Genomic DNA, 18,689 nt, shown 5'->3' with positions numbered 1-18,689 from the left:
ACCACACATCCGTGGCACGACTAAGACTGCCTATTTCCACCTCTGTAGAGTCATAGTCATAGAGTTTTACAGCACAGAAAAAGGCCCTTTGGCCCATCGTGTCTGCGCCGTCCATCAATCCCTGTCCAGTCTAATCCCATTTTCCAGCATTTGGTCCATAGCCTTGTATGCAATGGCATTTCAAGTGCTCATCCAAATGCTTCTTGAATGTTATGAGGGTTCCTGCCTCTACCACCCTTTCAGGCAGTGAGTTCCAGATTCCAACCACCCTCTGGGTGAAAAAGTTCCTCCTCAAATCCCCTCTAAACCTCCTGCCCCTTACCTTGAATCTATGCCCCCTTGTTATTGACCCCCCTACTAAGGGGAAAAGTTCCTCTTTATCTACCCTATCTATGCCCCTCATCATTTTGCACACCTCAATCAGGTCCCCCCTCAGCCTTCTTTGCTCCAAGGAAAACAACCCCAGCCTGTTTAGTCTTTCTTCATAGCTGAGGCGCTCCATCCCAGGTAACATCCTGGTGAATCTTCTCTGCACCCTCTCCAAAGCAATCACATCCTTCCTATAGTGAGGCGACCAGAACTGCACACAGTACTCCAGCTGTGGCCTCACCAGCGTTTTGTACAGCTCCATCATCACCTCCCTGCTCTTATATTCTATGCCTCGGCTAATGAAGGCAAGTATCCCATATGCCTTTTTAACCACCTTATCTACCTGTTCCGCTGCCTTCAGGGATCTATGTACATGTACACCAAGGTCCCTCTGACCCTCTGTACTTCCTAGGGTCCTACCACTCATTTTGTATTCCCTTGCCTTATTTGTCCGTCCAAAATGCATCACCTCGCACTTTTCAGGGTTAAATTCCATTTGCCACTTTTCCACCCATCTGACCAACCCGTTTATATCGTCCTGTAGCCTGAGGCTTTCCTCCTCGCAATTTACCACCCCACCAATTTTCGTGTCATCTGCGAACTTACTGATCATACCTTTCACATTCTCATCCAAATCATTTATGTAGATCACAAACAGCAAGGGACCCAGCACCGATCCCTGAGGTACCCCACTGGACACAGGCTTCCAGTCACAAAAGCAACCTTCGACCATCACCCTCTGCCTCCTGCCACTCAGCCAGTTTAGGATCCAACGCGCCAAGGCACCCTGGATCCCATGGGCTCTTACCTTCTTGACCAGTCTCCTATGCGGGACTTTGTCAAAAGCTTTACTGAAATCCATGTAAACCACATCCACAGCATTTCCCTCATCCACACACCTAGTCACCCCCTCGAAAAATTCAATCAGATTGGTCAGACATGATTTACCCTTGACAAAGCCATGCTGACTATCCCCGATTAATCCTTGCCTCTCCAAGTGGAGACTAATTTTGTCCCTCAGAATTTTTTCCAATAATTCCCCTACCACAGATGTTAGGCTCACTGGCCTGTAATTCCCTGGTTTATCCCTGCTACCCTTCTTGAATAATGGTACTACGTTAGCTGTTCTCCAGTCCTCTGGTACATCCCCTGTGGCCAGAGAGGTTCTGAAAATTTGTGTCAGAGCCCCTGCAATCTCCTCCTTTGCCTCCCACAACAGCCTGGGATACATCTCGTCCGGGCCTGGGGATTTATCCACTTTTTGGTCTGCTAAAACCGCTAGTACCTCCTCCCTCTCGATGCTAATATGTTCAAGTATGTCACAGTCCCCTTGCCCGATTTCTATGTCTACATCGTCTTTCTCCATAGTGAACACAGATGCAAAAAATTCATTTAAAACCCCGCCTACATCATCTGGCTCTACACACAGATTGCCACTTTGGTCCCTAATGGGCCCTACCCTTTCCCTGGTTATCCTCTTGCCCTTAATATACTTATAAAACATCTTAGGATTTTCCTTTATTTTGCTCGCCAGTGTTATTTCATGGCCCCTCCTCGCCCTCCTAATTTATTTTTTAAGTATGCCCCTGCACTTTTTATACTCCTCTAGGGCTTCCTCCGTCTTTAGTCTTTTGTAACTGCCAAAAGCCCCCCTTTTTTTCCTAATGCATTTTTGTATATCCCTTGTCATCCAAGGTTCCCTTTGCTTGTTGGCCCCACCCTTGACCTTTACAGGAACATGTTGGTGTTGTACTCTCTCTATTTCCCTTCTGAAAGTCTCCCACTGCTTTGATGTGGATTTTCCTATAAGTAGCTGCTCCCAGTCCACTTTGGCCAGATCCTGCCTTATCATATTAAAATCGGCCTTCCCCCAATTTAGAACCCTTATTTCCGGGCCGTCTGTCTTTTTCCATGACCACCTTAAATCTCACCGAATTATGGTCACTGTCGCCAAAATGCTCTCCTACTGACACTTCCACCACTTGCCCGGCTACATTCCCCAGAATTAGGTCCAGTACCGCCCCCTCTCTTGTAGGACTTTCTACATGTTGGCTCAAAAAGCTCTCCTGGATGCACTTTAAGAATTCTGCACCCTCTAAGCCTTTCACACTCTGACTATCCCAATTAATATTGGGGAAGTTGAAATCCCTCACTATTATTACCCTATTATTTTCGCACTTCTCTGAGATTTGCCTACATATCTGTTCCTCTATCTCCCCCTGACTGTTTGGGGGCCTATAGTACACTCCCAGCAAAGTGCTTGCCCCCTTTTTGTTTTTAAGTTCTACCCATATGGCCTCATTAGAGGAACCCGCTAATATATCATCCCTCTTTACAGCAGTAATTGACTCCTTAATTAATGTTGCAACACCCCCTCCCCTTTTACACCCCTCTCTGTCTCGCCTGAAGATTCTATACCCCGGAATATTGAGCTGCCAGTCCTGACCCTCCCTCAACCATGTCTCCGTGATAGCAACAATATTGTACTCCCATGTGTTTATCAACAACTTCAGTTCATCCACCTTATTTGCAAGACTCCTTGCATTAAAATAAATGCCTTCCAGCCTTGCCATATTCCCTTTTGCCTTCACATATTTGCTCTGCCTTCCCAGCTGACTTGTTTTTTTCCTCCGTATTTGGCTGTAAATCACCCCCTACTATAGTTCCACTCTGTATCCCATCCCCCTGCCAAGTTAGTTTAAACCCCCCCCCCCCAGCAGTGCTAGCAAACCTCCCCGCAAGGATATTGGTCCCCCTCTGGTTCAGGTGTAAACTGTCCGACTTGTACAAGTCCCACCTTTCCCAGAAGCAGACCCAGTGATCCAGGAAACTAAAGCCCTCCCTCCTGCACCATCCCTTTAGCCACGCATTCATCTGTTCTATCTTCCTATTCCTATACCCACTAGCACGTGGCACCGGGAGTAATCCAGAGATTACAACCCTTGAGGTCCTGCTCTTTAATCTTCCACCTAGCTCCCTAAATTCTTGCTGCAGGACCTCATCCCTCTTTTTACCTATGTCGTTGGTACCAATGTGGACCACGACCTCTGGCTGTTCACCCTCCCCCTCCAGAATGCCCTGCAGCCGCTGAGTGACATCCTCGACCCTGGCACCAGGGAGGCAACAAACCATCCTGGATTCACGTCTACGGCCACAGAAACGCCTATCTGGTCCCCTTACTATAGAATCCCCTACCACTATTGCTCTCCCACTCTTTTTCCTCCCTTCCTGGGCAGCAGGAGCACCCCCAGTGCCAGGAAGTTGGCTGCTGCTGCCTTCCCCTGGTGAGTCACCCCCCTCAACAGTATCCAAATCGGTATACCTGTTTGAGAGGGGAATGGTCACAGGGGTCTCCTGCACTACCTGCCTGCTTCTATTGCTCCGCCTGGTGGTCACCCATTTCCTTTCTTCCTGTGCAGCCCTTACCTGCTGACATCTGTAACGTCGCCCGTCTCCGCCCTTGCCTCAGCTCATTTACTGCTGAAACCCTCATCCATGCCTTTGTTACCTCTAGACTTGACTATTCCAACACACTCCAGGCTGGCCTCCCACATTCTACTCTACATAAACTTGAGGTCATCCAAAACTCGACTGCCCGTGTCCTAACTCGCACCAAGTCCCATTCGCCCATCCCCCCTGTGCTCGCTGACCTACATGGGCTCCCGGTTAAGCAGCGCCTCGATTTCAAAATTCTCATCCTTGTTTTCAAATTCCTCCATGGCCTCGCCCCTCCCTATCTCTGTAATCTCCTCCAGCCCCACAACCCCCAGAGATATCTGCGCTCCTCTAATTCTACCCTCCTTGAGCATTCCTGATCATAATCGCTCAACCATTGGTGGCCATGCCTTCAGTTGCCCAGGCCCTAAGCTCTGGAATTCCCTGCCTAAACCTCTCTGCTTCTACCTCTCGCTCCTCCTTTAAGACGCTCCTTAAAATCTACCTCTTTGACCAAGCTTTTGGTCATCTGCCCTAATTTATTATGTGGCTTGGTGTTAAATTTTTGTCTTAAAATACTTCTGTGCAGTGCCATAGGAAGTTTTACTACATTAAAGGCGCTATATAAATACAAGTTGTTGCAAGCGAGTCTGATTGGAAGTAGCGTTTGACGTGTTGCCGAGTGAACGTTTCCACCGTCCGAATCTGGCAGCCTGTTCTCACGTCCGTTGCATTCCCTTTTTCAGACACAAGGTACGGCACTCAGTAGCCCAGCTGGCTGCGATCATTGTCAAGCACGAAACGCCAGAGAAATGGCCGCAACTACTTCAGTTTATAACTCAGTGGACTAAAAGCAATATTCCAGAGGAGAGACAGGTGTGTAAAGGGGGAATGTGGGGCCGGGGGTGGGGTGAAGGGGAAGAGTCTGTCCTATCGGTAATGCAGCATTGGCTCTGATTCTCAACTCAGTAATTCAGTGACATTTTCATTATGACTGGGATTCCACCTATCTGTAGAAGTTTTCTTGAGTCCACAGCCGTTTGAAAGAAAACTGACCATTTCTCAAAAAGAGATGACATTTGTGTGACTGAGGTCTAGTACTGACTCTCGTTAGGTGATTGCACAACAGTGGGCTCCATTCCTGAGATTCCACTTCTCCCCCCTCCCCCCCCCCCCCCCCTTCCAATTTACTCACCTTTTCCTTTCCTTTTGATGGAGTGCAGTTCCTGTACCTCCCTGGAGTGACCAGAATGATATTGGAGCTAAAAAGGGTTAATTTATGAGGATGGGTTGCATAGATTGGCTTGTATTCCCTCGAGTATAGAAGATTAAGGGGTGATCTAATCGAGGTGTTTAGGGTGATTGAAGGATACAATGAGAGGGGATCTCATTGAAACTTATAAAATTCTAACAGGACTGGACAGACTAGATGCAGGAAGGATGTTCCTGATGGTGGGGGAGTCCAGAACCAGGGGTCACAGTCTAAGGATAAGGGGTAGGCCATTTAGGACAGAGATGAGGAGGAATTTCTTCACCCAGAGAGTGGTGAACCTGTGGAATTCTCTACCACAGAAGGCAGTAGAGGCCAATTCATTAAATATATTCAAGAAGGAGTTGGATATATTTACATAAGAACATAAGAAATAGGAACAGGAGTAGGCCAATCGGCCCCTCGAGCCTGCTCCGCCATTCAATAAGATCATGGCTGATCTGATCCTAACCGCCAATCTCTATCACAGAACTATCTCCTGAAACTAACAGAATTAGACACACGAAATAGGAGCAGGATCAGGCTACACGGCCCCTGGGCCCGCTCCGCTACCCACAGGGCCATGACCGATCCGAACCTAGACTCATGTCCAAATTCCTGCCCGTAACCCTTAATTCCCTTTACTTCTGGGAAACTGTCTATTTCTGTTTTAAATTTATGTAATGATGTAGCTTCTACAGCTTTTTGGGGCAGCATATTCCATGGACCTACAACCCTCTGAGTGAAGTAGTTCCTCCTCATCTCAGTTTTGAAAGAGCAGCCCCTTATTCTAAGACTATGCCCCCTAGTTCTAGTTTCACCCATCATCAGGAACATCTTCCCCGCATCCACCCGATCCAACCCCTTCACAATCTTATATGTTTCAATAAGATCGCCTCTCATTCTTCTGAACTCCAATGAGTAGAGTCCCAACCTACTCAACCTCTCCTCATATGTCCATCCCCTCATCCCCGGGATTAACCGAGTGAACCTTCTTTGTACTGACGAGAGCAAGTATGTCTTTTCTTAAGTATGGACACCAGAACTGTATGCAGTATTCCAGGTGCGGTCTCACCAATACCTTGTACAACTGAAGCAATACCTCCCTATTTTTATATTCTATCCCCCTAGCAATGAAAGCCAACATTCCATTGGCCTTCTTAATCACTTGCTGCACCTGCATACTAACCTTTTGAGTTTCGTGCACCAGGACCCCCAGATCCTTTTGTACTTCAGTACTTTCCAGTTTCTTGCCATTAAGATAATAACTTGCTCTACGATTTTTCCTGCCAAAGTGCATAACCTCACACTTTCCAGTATTGTATTCCATCTGCCAAATCTCTGCCCACTTACTTAGCCTGTCTATGTCCCCTTGCAGGTTTTTTATGTCCTCCTCACTCACTACTTTCCCTCCCATCTTAGTATCATCTGCAAACTTTGATATGTTACACTCGGTCCCCTCCTCCAAATCGTTAATATAGATTGTAAAGAGTTGGGGACCCAGCACTGACCCCTGCGGAACACCACTAGTTACTGATTGCCAGTCTGAGAATGAACCATTTATCCCAACTCTCTGCCTTCTGTTAGATAGCCAATCCTCTATCCATGCCAGAATATTACCCCCAATCCCGTGATTTTTTATCTTAAGCAATAATCTTTTGTGTGGCACCTTGTCAAATGCCTTTTGGAAGTCTAAATACACTACGTCCACTGGTTCCCCTTAATCCACCCTATATGTTACTTTCTCAAAGAACTCCAGCAAATTTGTCAAACATGACTTCCCCTTCATAAAACCATGCTGACTTTGTCCTATTAAATTATGATTATCCAAATGTCCTGTTACTGTCTCCTTAATAATGGACTCCAAAATTTTACCTACCACAGATGTTAGGCTAACCGGTCTATAGTTGCCAGCCTTCTGTCTACTGCCCTTTTTAAATAAGGGTGTTACATTAGCAGTTTTCCAGTCTGCTGGGACCTTTGCCGAGTCCAGGGAGTTTTGGAAAATTATTACCAATGCATCCACAATCCCTACCGCCACTTCCCTCAAGACCCTAGGATGTAAGCCATCAGGTCCAGGTGATTTATCTGCCTTGAGTCCCATTATTTTACCGAGTACCACTTCCTTAGTGATTTTGATCGTGTTTATCTCCTCCCCCCCCCCACCCATAGCCCCCTGTTTGTCCAGTGTTGGGATATTCTTAGTGTCCTCTACTGTAAAGACTGATACAAAATATTCATTCAGTGTTTTTGCCATCTCCATATTTCCCACCATTAATTTCCCGGTCTCATCCTCTAAGGGACCAACATTTACTTTAGCCACCCTTTTTCTTTTTATATAACTATAAAAACTCTTACTATCTGTTTTTATATTTTTTGCTAATTTACTTTCATAATCTATCTTCCCTTTCTTAATCAATCTTTTTGTTATTTTTTGCTGTCTTTTAAAGTTTTCCCAATCCTCTATCCTCCCACTAGATTTGGCTACCTTATATGCCCTTGTTTTTAGTCGAATACTATCCTTAATTTCTTTACTTAGCCACGGATGGCTGTCTTTTCTTTTACACCCTTTTCTTCTCAGTGGAATATATATTTTTTGGAAGTTGTAAAATAACTCCTTAAATGTACACCACTGATCATGTACCGTCTTACCCTTTAATCTATTTTCCCAATCCACTCTACTCAATTCCGCTCTCATACCTTCATAGTCTCCTTTATTCAAGCTTAGCACGCTTGTTTGAGATCCAACCTTCTCACCCTCTAATTGAATATGGAATTCAACCATGTTATGGTCACTCATTCCAAGGGGATCCTTTACTAGGACATTTTTAATTAATCCTGTCTCGTTACACAGGACCAGATCTAAGGTTGCTTGCCCCCTGGTCGGTTCAGTTACATACTGCTCAAGAAACCCATCCCTAATACACTCGATGAACTCATCCTCAAGGCAGCCCTGCCCAATTTGATTTGTCCAATTAATATGATAGTTAAAATCCCCCATAATTATAGATGTTCCCTTATTACAAGCCTCAACTATTTCCTGATTGATACTCCGTCCAACCGAGTTGCAACTGTTCGGAGGCCTATAGACTACGCCCACTAGTGTTTTTTTCTCCTTATTATTCCTTATCTCCACCCAAACTGTTTCATTATCCTGATCTTTTGACCCAATATTATTTCTCTGTATTACAGTGATTCCTTCCTTTATTAACATAGCCACCCCACCTCCCCTTCCTTCCTGCCTGTCCTTCCTGATCGTTAAATAACCTGGTATGTTTAATTCCCAGGCATTGTCACCCTGCAGCCATGTTTCTGTAATGGCCACAAGATCATACCCATATGTAGTTATTTGTGCCATTAACTCGTCTATTTTGTTATGAATGCTACGTGCATTCAGATAGAGAACTTTCAAAGATGTTTTGTGACACTTAGTTCCTGCTTTTGCCCTTTTTATTACTTTACCTTTTACTCCATACCTTCTGCCCCTTCCTGACACGCTCTGGTTTTTAATTTCCCCTCTGCTACCTAAGTCTATGACCTTCTCTGTTGTCATTTTTATTATTTGCTCTCTAGGATCCTCCCCCCCCCCCCCCCCACTAGTTAGTTTAAAGCCCTCTCTACAGCCCTAGTTATATGATCCGCCAGGCCTCTAGTCCCAGCACTGGCCAAGTGAAGCCCGTCCCAACAGAATAGCTCCCTCCTGCCCCAGTACTGGTGCCAGTGTCCCAGGAAGCAAAACCCATTTCTCCCACACCAGTCTTTGAGCCACGCATTTAACTCTCTAATTTTATTTGTCCTAGCCAAATTCGCTCGTGGCTCAGGTAATAATCCAGAGATTATTACCCTTGAGGCTAAAGGGATCAAGGGATATGGAGAGAAGGCAGGGACAGTGTACTGAATTTGGATGATCAGCCATGATCGCATTGAATGGCGGAGCAGGCTCGAGGGGCCGAATGGCCTACTCCTGCTCCTGTCTTCTATGTATCTGTTTCTATGTAATAGGGTAGATAGAGAGAAACTATTCCCTCTGGTGGCGGGGGGGGGTTATCCAGAACAAGAGGGCATAACCTTAAAATTAGAGCCAGGCTGTTCAGGGGTGATGTCAGGAAGCACTTCTTCACTCAAAGGGTAGTGGAAATCTGGAACTCTCTCCCCCCCCGAAAAGCTGTTGAGACTGGCGGCCCAGTGGAGCTTTCAAGATTAAAATTGATCGATTTTTGTTAGGTTAAGACTATTAAGGTTTCCGGAACCAAGATGGGTAGATGGAGTTAAGGTACAGATCAGCCATGGTCTAATTGAGTAGGCTCGAGGGACTGACTGACTGACTGACCTCCTGTTCCTGTGTTCCAATGAGCATTCTTCATCGATGAGCCTAGCCGATGAGCGTTGGCACATGATTGAACCACAGGCAACGGCCCAATCCTGTGCTCGCGGGTGTCTGATTTACGTCCCCGTGCGCGCTCTCCAGGGGGTGCTTGTTGGATGTCACTGGATTGAGAAATAATGACTGGGGCTATGGGCAACAAGCGGCAGTAACTGGTGCGTTTTCTCTCTGGTCCGGGCTCCAGGTTGGGATGCTGCTGTTGAGCACCGTTGTGGACATCAGCACTGAGTCGTTCAAGCGCCACTTCCGCGAACTGATGCGACTCTTCCACCAGACCCTGGAGGACCACGACAACCCGCTGGTGGTCTTCTACACCATTCAGACACTGACTGCTGTGGTGTCGTACATGGGAACGGATGAAGTGGTAAGTTTCGCCCGCCCAATATGCGCGCCGTGACCGTTGCACTGCCCTCAAAGGTTTCTCACATCAAATGATGACCCACAACTGACATCGGAATCGCTACACGCAGTAAAGACCAAGGTCCATCTGGTTCGCCTTCGACCATCCTGGTAGTCACGTGATCCAATGCTAATGGAGTTGTTGACTAATCATAGCGATCAATCTCTATTCGATAAGTCGACAACAGACCCAGACTTGAGGCGAGGAAATCCCCAGTGGTGGAGAACTTTGGAAACTGTAGGTCCAAAGTCACCTGTTCCTCCCAAACACACCCCATGTCTCAAATTACTCATTTACTGTCTCCCAAAATGTTATTTTCTGAAAGAAATCTATCTCATTTTGCGTTTGTATGAATCAATACTATCTGCTCCCACCATCTCCTTGGAGAGCCTGTTCCATCGATTGACCACTCGCTGAAATAATAGGGGTCAATTTTAACGCGGATTGGGAATTGGGCGAGTGCGGGGCCTAATCTGACATTAAAATTGCTGGTGGGGGTGGTCAGGCCGCCGTCAGAATCTATCTCGAATCCATTATTTCAGCAGACTCTTATCCACAGGCCGTAACCAGTTGTGGGTTTTTGTTAGACGCAAGTAACATTTGATGAGTGCGGCGCAAATGTCACGCGCTCCTATCGGGCCGTAACCTACAAGGCTACGGACCAGAAGTTGGAAAGTGGGATTAGGCTGGAAAGCTCTTTTTTTGGCTGGCACAGACATGATGGCCCGAATGGCGGCCTCCTGTGCTGTAAACTTCTATGATTCAATGAATCCATTATCCCCACAGACTCTATCTGTAATCATTATCCCCACAGACACTCTAATCATTAATCCCACAGACTCTATCTATCTCATTATCCCCACAATCTCTTACCTATAATCATTATCTGTGGTATGTTGAGGAGAACTCCTTTATGAATGAGGCCTCAATGGTGATGGATTTATTTATTCTTGGAACTCGCAGGACTGGACAGTTTTCCGCCACATTCTTAGGTGGACAGTCATCAATGTGTGACGATGTGATGGTGCCTTTTCTCTTCTCTCTGCAGAATATGATGCGTCCCATGATTCCAAAGCTGTTGATCGCGATCCAGACCCTCATTCAGCACAATCAGGTGAGTTGACCTGTGGGATGGGTGGCTGCAACTTCTCTGTGACCTCGTAGTTGTGCGACCCCCTTAAAGGTCCATCCTCCCATCCCGGCCGCTCTTTTGCTGGTTTCCAGCCAATTCCCTGAAGATGTCATCAACGCCCAGTAAGCCTGCTGAAAGACAAAGCGGAAATAACATCCAGAAAAGCAACAACGAAAAATTCAAACTGATACTAACTTCAGGAGCTTTTTCTTTTGTATTTTCAGGTCACGGAATCCCTCTCTTTCTATTTCTTCGTCTCCCAGGAGACGTTGAGTGAGAATGCACACGGGTGGCCTCCTCTAAGGCCCCCACCAATATTACTCCGAGCTTCCTGTTTGAAGGTGCATAACCCTGACCCCCCTGGGGCAAGGGATAGCTTTCCCCTTGCTTCCTCCCCACTGCAGCATGACTGAGATCAGGCTCTCAGTGGTGTGTGAGGGAGGTGAGCGGGAGGAAGATAATGTTTACTGGGGAAGGAGGGAGGGCTCTGCCTATTATCTTTAGTCCTGCAGCATAATTATCCAGCTTTCTGGATGTGGTTGCCAAGTTGGGTAACTTGCTCATGGTAACCTTTTTGAATATTTACGGGAATTGTTTTTTGCAACGGACAAAGAGTTAGAAGAACTTTGTGTTACAGCACTCCGCACATTGGACATTATTAATTTTAATATAGAGGGAAGTAATCTCTGGATTACTCCCAGTGCCACATGCCAGCGAGAGTAGAAATAGGAAGATAGAGAGGATCAGTGCGTGGCTTGAGGCATGATGCAGGAGGGGGGGGGGATTCAAATTCTTGGGGCATTGGGACCAGTTCTGGGGCAAGAGGCACCAATTCAAAAGGGACGGGTTGCACCTCAATAGGACTGGGACCAATGCTTTCGCGGGATGGTTCACTAGTGTGGTTGGGAAGGGTTTAAACTAGCTTGGCAGGGGGATGGGCACCAGCATATAGAAGTAGAAAAGAGGACTAAGGTGCATAAAGGAGGGAGAGTGTTGGGTGGTACTAGAGAAGAAAGTAGTCTGTTCCTATCTAATATGGTACTAAGAAGGACTACGAGGAATACCACGGCAGGTTTGGAATGCATGTATGTAAACGCACAAAGTGTGGTGAATAAGGTTGGTGAGCTACAAGCACAATTAGCTGTGTGGGATTATGATATAGTGGCAATAATGGAAACGTGGCTTAAAAATGCTGAAGATTGGGTGTTTAATATTCACGGATACAAAGTGTTCAGAAAAGATAGGGAAGGAAAAAAGGGAGGTGGGGTGGCAGTACTGATTAGGGAAGATATTATAGTGTTGGAAAGAGAGGATGTCCTTGAGGGGGCAAGGACAGAATCCATTTGGTTAGAGTTGAGAAGCAAAAAGGGAATGATCACGCTATTGAGGGTATTCTAATAGTGAGAGAGAGATAGAGGAGCGAATCTGTAGGAAAATTGCAAAGATGTGCAAGAACTATAGAGTGGTGATATTGGAGGACTTTAATTACCCAAATATCGATTGGGATAATGTTTGAATAAAGGGAAAGGAGGGGGAGGAATTTCTGAAATGTGTTCAGGAGAATTTCCTTGACCAGTATGTTCTCGCCCCAACTAGGAAGGAGGCATTGCTGGATCTGGTGCTGGGGAATGAGGTGTGCCAAGTGGACCAAGTGTCTGTGGGAGAACACTTGGGTATGAGTGACCATCGTATCATAAGATTTAGATTAGTAATGGAGAAGAGCAAGGAACAATCTAAAATAGAACTTCTAAATTGGAAGAGGGCTAACTTCAGTGGGATGAGAGGGGATCTAGCCAGGGTAAAATGGAACCAAAGATTGACAGGAAAAACTAACGGAACAATGGGTGATCTTTAAGGAGGAGATGTTTCAGTTACAGGCTAGGTACATTCCAACAAGAGAGAAAGGTATGGGAACCAAAGCCAAGGCTCCTTGGATGACGAGGGAGATAGAGAATATAATGAAACAAAAAAGAGGGTGTATGATGCATATCCGGTGAATTCTTCAAGTAAGAACCAGGCCAAATACGATAAGTTGAGAGGGGAAGTGAAGAGGAAAATAAGACTGGAAAAGAGAGAATGAGAGTAGAATGGCAGTTAACATAAAAGGGAACCCAAAAATCTTCTACCGGCGTGTAAATAGTAAGTGGGTAGTAAGAGGTGGGGTGGGGCCTATTAGGGACAAAGAAGGTGATACATGCTTAGAGGTGCAGGGCAAGGCTAGAGTACTTTGTATCGGTCTTTACTAAGGAAGAGGATGCTGACAAAATATTGGTAGAAGTGGAGATGGTAAAGGTGATGGGGATGGGGTGAAAATTGATAGGCAGGATGTACTGGAAAGGCTGGATATGCTTAGAGTGGATAAGTCACTTGTATCCCAGGTTGCTAAGGGAAATGGGGGGCGGTGGAGATAGCGGAAGGGCTTGCCTTAACCTTCCAATCTTCCCTAGATACGGGGGAGGTGCCAGAGGATTGGAAAGTGGCAACTGTGACACCCTTATTCAAGAAAAGGTGCAAGGACAATCCTAGTAACTACAGGCTGGTCAGTTTAACATCAGTTGTGGGTAAGGTTTTAGAAAATAATCAGGGAAAAAATTAACAGGCACTTGGAGAGGTTTAAGTTAATTAAGGAGAGCCAGCAGATCGTGTTTGACTATTCTATTTGAATTTTTTTTATGAAGTAACAGAGAAGGTTGATGAAGGGAATGCTGTGGATGTTGTCTATATGGATTTTAAGAAAGCGTTTGACAAAGTACCACATAAAAGGCTGGTTAACAAAATTGAGCCTCATGGAATAGGTGGGTCAGTGTCAGCTTGGATAGGGAATTGGCTTAAGGACAGAAAACAGCGAGTTGTGGTAAATGGTTGTTTTTCAGACTGGAGGATGGTAGACCGTGGTGTTCCCCAAGGGTCAGTGCTGGGGCCACTGCTTTTTTTGATATATATAAGTGACTTGGATATTGGAATACAAAGTAAAATTTAAAAATTTGCCGATGATACCAAACTTGGGGGTGTGGCAAACAGTGAGGATGATACCAATCGACTGCAACAGGACATAGAAAGGCTAGCCGAGTGGACAGACCAGTGGCAGATGGAGTTTAATACAGAGAAGTGTGAGGTGATGCATTTTGGCAGAAGAGACGGAGAGGCAATATACACTTAATGGCACAGTTTTAAAGAGTGTGCAGGGACAAAGGGACCTGGGGGTTCATGTGCATAGATTTTTGAAGGTGGCAGGACACAGTTAGCAAAGCATATGGGATCTTGGACTTCATAAATAGAGATATTGAGTACAAAAGCAGGGAAGTTATGCTGAACCTTTATAAAGCTCTGGTTAGGCCACTAGAGTATTGCGTCCTGTTCTGGTCACCGCACTTTAGATCCTTGAGAGGGTGCAGAGGAGATTTACCAGAATGGTTCCAGGGATGAGGGATTTTAGCTACAAGGTTAGGTTGGAGAAGCTGGGGTTGTTCTCCTTGGAGCAAAGGAGGTTGAGGGGAGATTTGATAGAGGTGTACAAGATCATGACAGGTTTGGATAAGGTAGAGAGAGAAAGGCTGTTCCACCAGTTGATGCCACCAGTTGATGGTACAAGGACTGGGGGACACAGATTTAAGGTTTTGGGCAAGAGATACAGGGGGGATGTGAGGAAGAACTTCTTTACGCAGCGAGTGGTGATGACCTGGAACTCACTGCCGACGAGGGTGGTGGAAGCGGGGATGATCAATGATTTCAAAATGAAATTGGATCGAACGGGGGAATGGGACTGACTGGATTGCTCTACAGAGAGCCGGCATGGCCTCCTTCTGTGCCGTTATGACTGGCTCTAAGTGAGACCGGTGGTAGGTGCAGCGATATCTGCTCTTTGTACTGCTTTTTTTGGGATGGGGAAGGAGGACTCCTAAGCAGACCCGGCAGTTTCTTTAATTCATACTCAGGTTGTCGGCGTTGCTGGCAAGTATTAATATTTCCAAGTTGGCTGAAAACACGAAAGTAGGTGGGGTTGTGAGGAGGATGCAAAGAGGCTTCAGGGCGCTTTAGACAACTTGAGTGAGTGGGCAAATACATGGCACATGTATTATAACATGGATAAATGTGATATCCACTTCGGTTGGAAAAACAGAAAGGCAGAGTATTATTTAAATGGTGATAGATTGGGAAATGTTGATGTACAAAGGGACCTGGGTGGTGGCACAGTGGTATACAGTCAGGAAGGAGTGGCCCTGGGAGTCCTCAACATTGACTCCGGACCCCATGAAGTCTCATGGCTTCAGGTCAAGCATGGGCAAGGAAACCTCCTGCTGATTACCACCTACTGCCCTCCCTCAGCTGATGAATCAGTACTCCTCCATGTTGAACGCCACTTGGAAGAAGCACTGAGAGTAGCAAGGGCACAGAATGTACTCTGGGTGGGGGACTTCAATGTCCATCACCAAGAGTGGCTCGGTAGCACCACTACTGACCAAGCTGGCAGAGTCCTGAAGGACATAACTGCCAGTCTGGGCCTGCGACAGGTGACGAGTGAACCAACACGAGGGAAAAGCCTACTTCACCTCGCCCTCACCAATCTACCTGTCGCAGATGCATCTGTCCATGACAGCATTGGCAGCAGTGACTGTCATTGTGGAGACGAAGTCCCGTCTTCACACTGAGAACACCCTCCATTGTGTTGTGTGGCACTACCACCGTGCTAAATGGGATAGATTGCGGCGCTGGAGCTGCGATTGGATACATACTGGACCATCCGCGATGCTGAGGACGTCGTGGATATCACGTTTGATCAGTTGGTCACACCGCAGGTAAAGGTTGCACAGGCAGAAAGGGAATGGGTGACCAACAGGCAGAGTAGTAGGCGCAGGCAGGTAGTGCAGGAGTCCCCTGTGGACATCCCCCTCTCAAACAGATATACCACTTTGAATACTGTTGGGGGGGGGATGGCTTATCAGGGGAAAGCAGCAGCAACCAACTTCCTGGCACCAGGGGTGGTTCTGCTGCACAGGACGGGAGGAAAAAGAGGGGTAGAGCTATAGTAATAGGGGATTCTATTGTAAGGGGAATAGATAGGCGTTTCTGCGGCCACAAACGAGACTCCAGGATGGTGTGTTGCCTCCCTGGTGCAAGGGTCAAGGATGTCTCAGAGCGGCTGCAGAACATTTTGGAAGGGGAGGGACAGCCAGTTGTCGTGGTGCATATAGGTACCAACGATATAGGTAAAAAACGGGATGAGGTCCTAAAAGCTAAATATAGGGAGTTAGGAGGTAAATTAAAAAATAGGACCTCAAAGGTAGTAATCTCAGGATTGCTACCAGTGCCACGTGCTAGTCAGTAGAAAAAGGAGGATATTTCAGATGAATACGTGGCTAGAGGAATGGTGCAAGGGGGAGGGATTCAAATTCCTGGGACATTGGAACCGGTTTTGGGGGAGGTGGGACCAGTACAAACCGGACGGTTTGCACCTGGGCAAGGCCGGGACCGATGTCCTAGGGGGAGTGTTTGCTAGTGCTCTGGGGGAGGGTTTAAACTAAAAAGGCAGGGGTTGGGAACCTGAGCAGGGAGACAGAGGAAAGGGAAACCAGGATAAAAGCAAAAGATAGGAAGGAGAAAAACAGAGAAATCAACGATTTAAATCAAACATGGCCACAGTAAATAATAATTCTAAAAGGTCTAAGAGCGTTAAAAAAAACAAGCCTGAAGGCTTTGTGTCTTAACGCAAGGAGCATTCATAATAAGGTGGATGAATTAGCTGCGCAAATAGAGGTAAACGAATATGATTTGATTGGGATTACGGAAACATGGCTCCAGGGTGGCCAAGACTGGGAACTCAACATCCAGGGGTATTCAATATTCAGGAAAGATAGGCAAAAAGGAAAAGGAGGTGGGGTAGCATTGCTGGTTAGAGAGAGGATTAACACAATTGTAAGGAAGGATATTGGCTCTGATGATGTGGAATCTGTATGGGTAGAACTGAGAAGTACCAAGGGGCAGAACACATTAGTGGGAGTGGTATATAGACCTCCAAACAGTAATGCGGAGGTTGGGGATGGCATTAAAAGGGAAATTAGAGAAGCGTAGAATAAGGGCACAGCCGTTACCATGGGTGACTTTAATCTACATATAGATTGGGCTAACCAAATTAGTAACAATACTGTGGAGGAGGAATTCCTGGAGTGTATACGGGATGGTTTTCTGGACCAATATGTCGAGGAACCAACTAGAGATCAGGCCATCTTAGATTGGATGTTATGTAATGAGAAAGGATTAATTAGCAATCTTGGGTCGGAGTGATCATAATATGATAGAATTCTTCATTAAGATGGAGAATGAAGTAGTTCACTCAGAGACTAAATAAAGGAAACTACGATGGCATGAGGCGCGAGTTGGGTAGGATTGATTGGGGAATGTCACTCAAAGGGTTGACTGTGGATAGGCAATGGCAAACATTCAAAGACCGCATGGATGAACTACAGAATTTGTTCATCCCAGTTTGGCATAAAAATAAAACAAAAAGGTGACTCAACAGTGGCTAACAAGGGAAATTAGGGATAGCATAAGATCCAAGGAGAGGACATATAAATTGGCCAGAAAAAGCAGTAAACCTGAGGATTGGAAGCAGTTTAGGATTCAACAAAGGAGGACAAAGGGATTAATTAAGAAGGGGAAAATAGAGTATGAGAGTAAGCTTGCAGGGAACATAAAAACTGACTGTAAAAGCTTCTATAGATATGTGAAGAGAAAAAGATTGGTGAAGTCAAGCGTAGGTCCCTTGCAGTCAGAATCAGGGGAATTTATAATGGGGAACAAAGAAATGGCAGACCAATTAAATACATATTTTAGTTCTGTCTTCACAAAGGAGGACACAAATAACCTCCCAGAGATGTCGGAGAACATAGGGGCTGATGAAAGGGAGGAACTGAAAGAAATCAGTATTTGTAGGGAAATGGTGTTAGGGAAATTGATGGGACTGAAGGCCGATAAATCCCCAGGACCTGTTAATCTACATCCTAGGGTACTTAAGGAAGTGGCCCTAGAAATAGTAGATGCATTGCTGATCATCTTCCAACATTCGATAGAATCTGGAACAGTATCCATGGATTAGAGGGTAGCTAATGTTACCCCACTTCAAAAAAAGGTGGTAGAGAGAAAACGGGGAATTACAGACCGGTAAGCCTGACATCGGTAGTGGGGAAAATGCTAGAGTCCATTATAAAAGATGTAATAGTAGAGCACTTGGAAAACAGTGACAGGATTGGACAAAGTCAACATGGATTTACAAAAGGTAAATCGTGCTTGACTAATCTACTGGAATTTTTTGAGGATGTAACTGGTAAAATAGATAAGGGAGAACCAGTGGATGTGGTGTATTTGGACTTTCAAAAGGCTTTCGATAAGGTCCTGCATAAGAGATTAGCGTGTAAAGTTAAGGCACATGGGATTGGGGGCAAGGTATTGACTTGGATAGAGAACTGGTTGGCAGACAGAAAGCAAAGAGTTGGAATAAACGGGTCTTTTACCGAGTGGCAGGCAGCGACTAGTGGGGTACCGCAGGGATCGGTCCTTGGACCCCAGCTATTCACAATATATATTAATGATCTAGACGAGGGAACTAGATGTAATATCTCCAAGTTTGCAGACGACACAAAGCTGGGTGGGCGTGTGTGCTGTGAGGAGGATGCCGAGAAACTCCAGTATGATTTGGACAGGTTGGGTGATTGGGCAGAAGCAT

General features: G+C 46.0%; 1 protein-coding gene across 1 annotated transcript in view; it reads left to right on the top strand.

Moving 5' to 3' along the window:
* Nucleotides 1-18,689, top strand: part of ipo4 (importin 4) — a 147,580-nt gene that overhangs the window by 29,019 nt on the left and 99,872 nt on the right. The window contains exons 5-7 of the mRNA XM_085984404.1: nt 4,551-4,680; nt 9,622-9,801; nt 10,886-10,951. Of these exons, the coding sequence (XP_085840530.1) occupies nt 4,551-4,680; nt 9,622-9,801; nt 10,886-10,951 (376 nt within the window). The remainder of the gene's footprint in view (nt 1-4,550; nt 4,681-9,621; nt 9,802-10,885; nt 10,952-18,689) is intronic.

This window comes from Somniosus microcephalus, chromosome 4 (assembly GCF_052327205.1).
Source record: "Somniosus microcephalus isolate GS21.2 chromosome 4, FLI_Smic_1.0, whole genome shotgun sequence".
NCBI lineage: Eukaryota > Metazoa > Chordata > Chondrichthyes > Squaliformes > Somniosidae > Somniosus > Somniosus microcephalus.
This window is presented reverse-complemented; position numbering and strand designations above follow the sequence as displayed.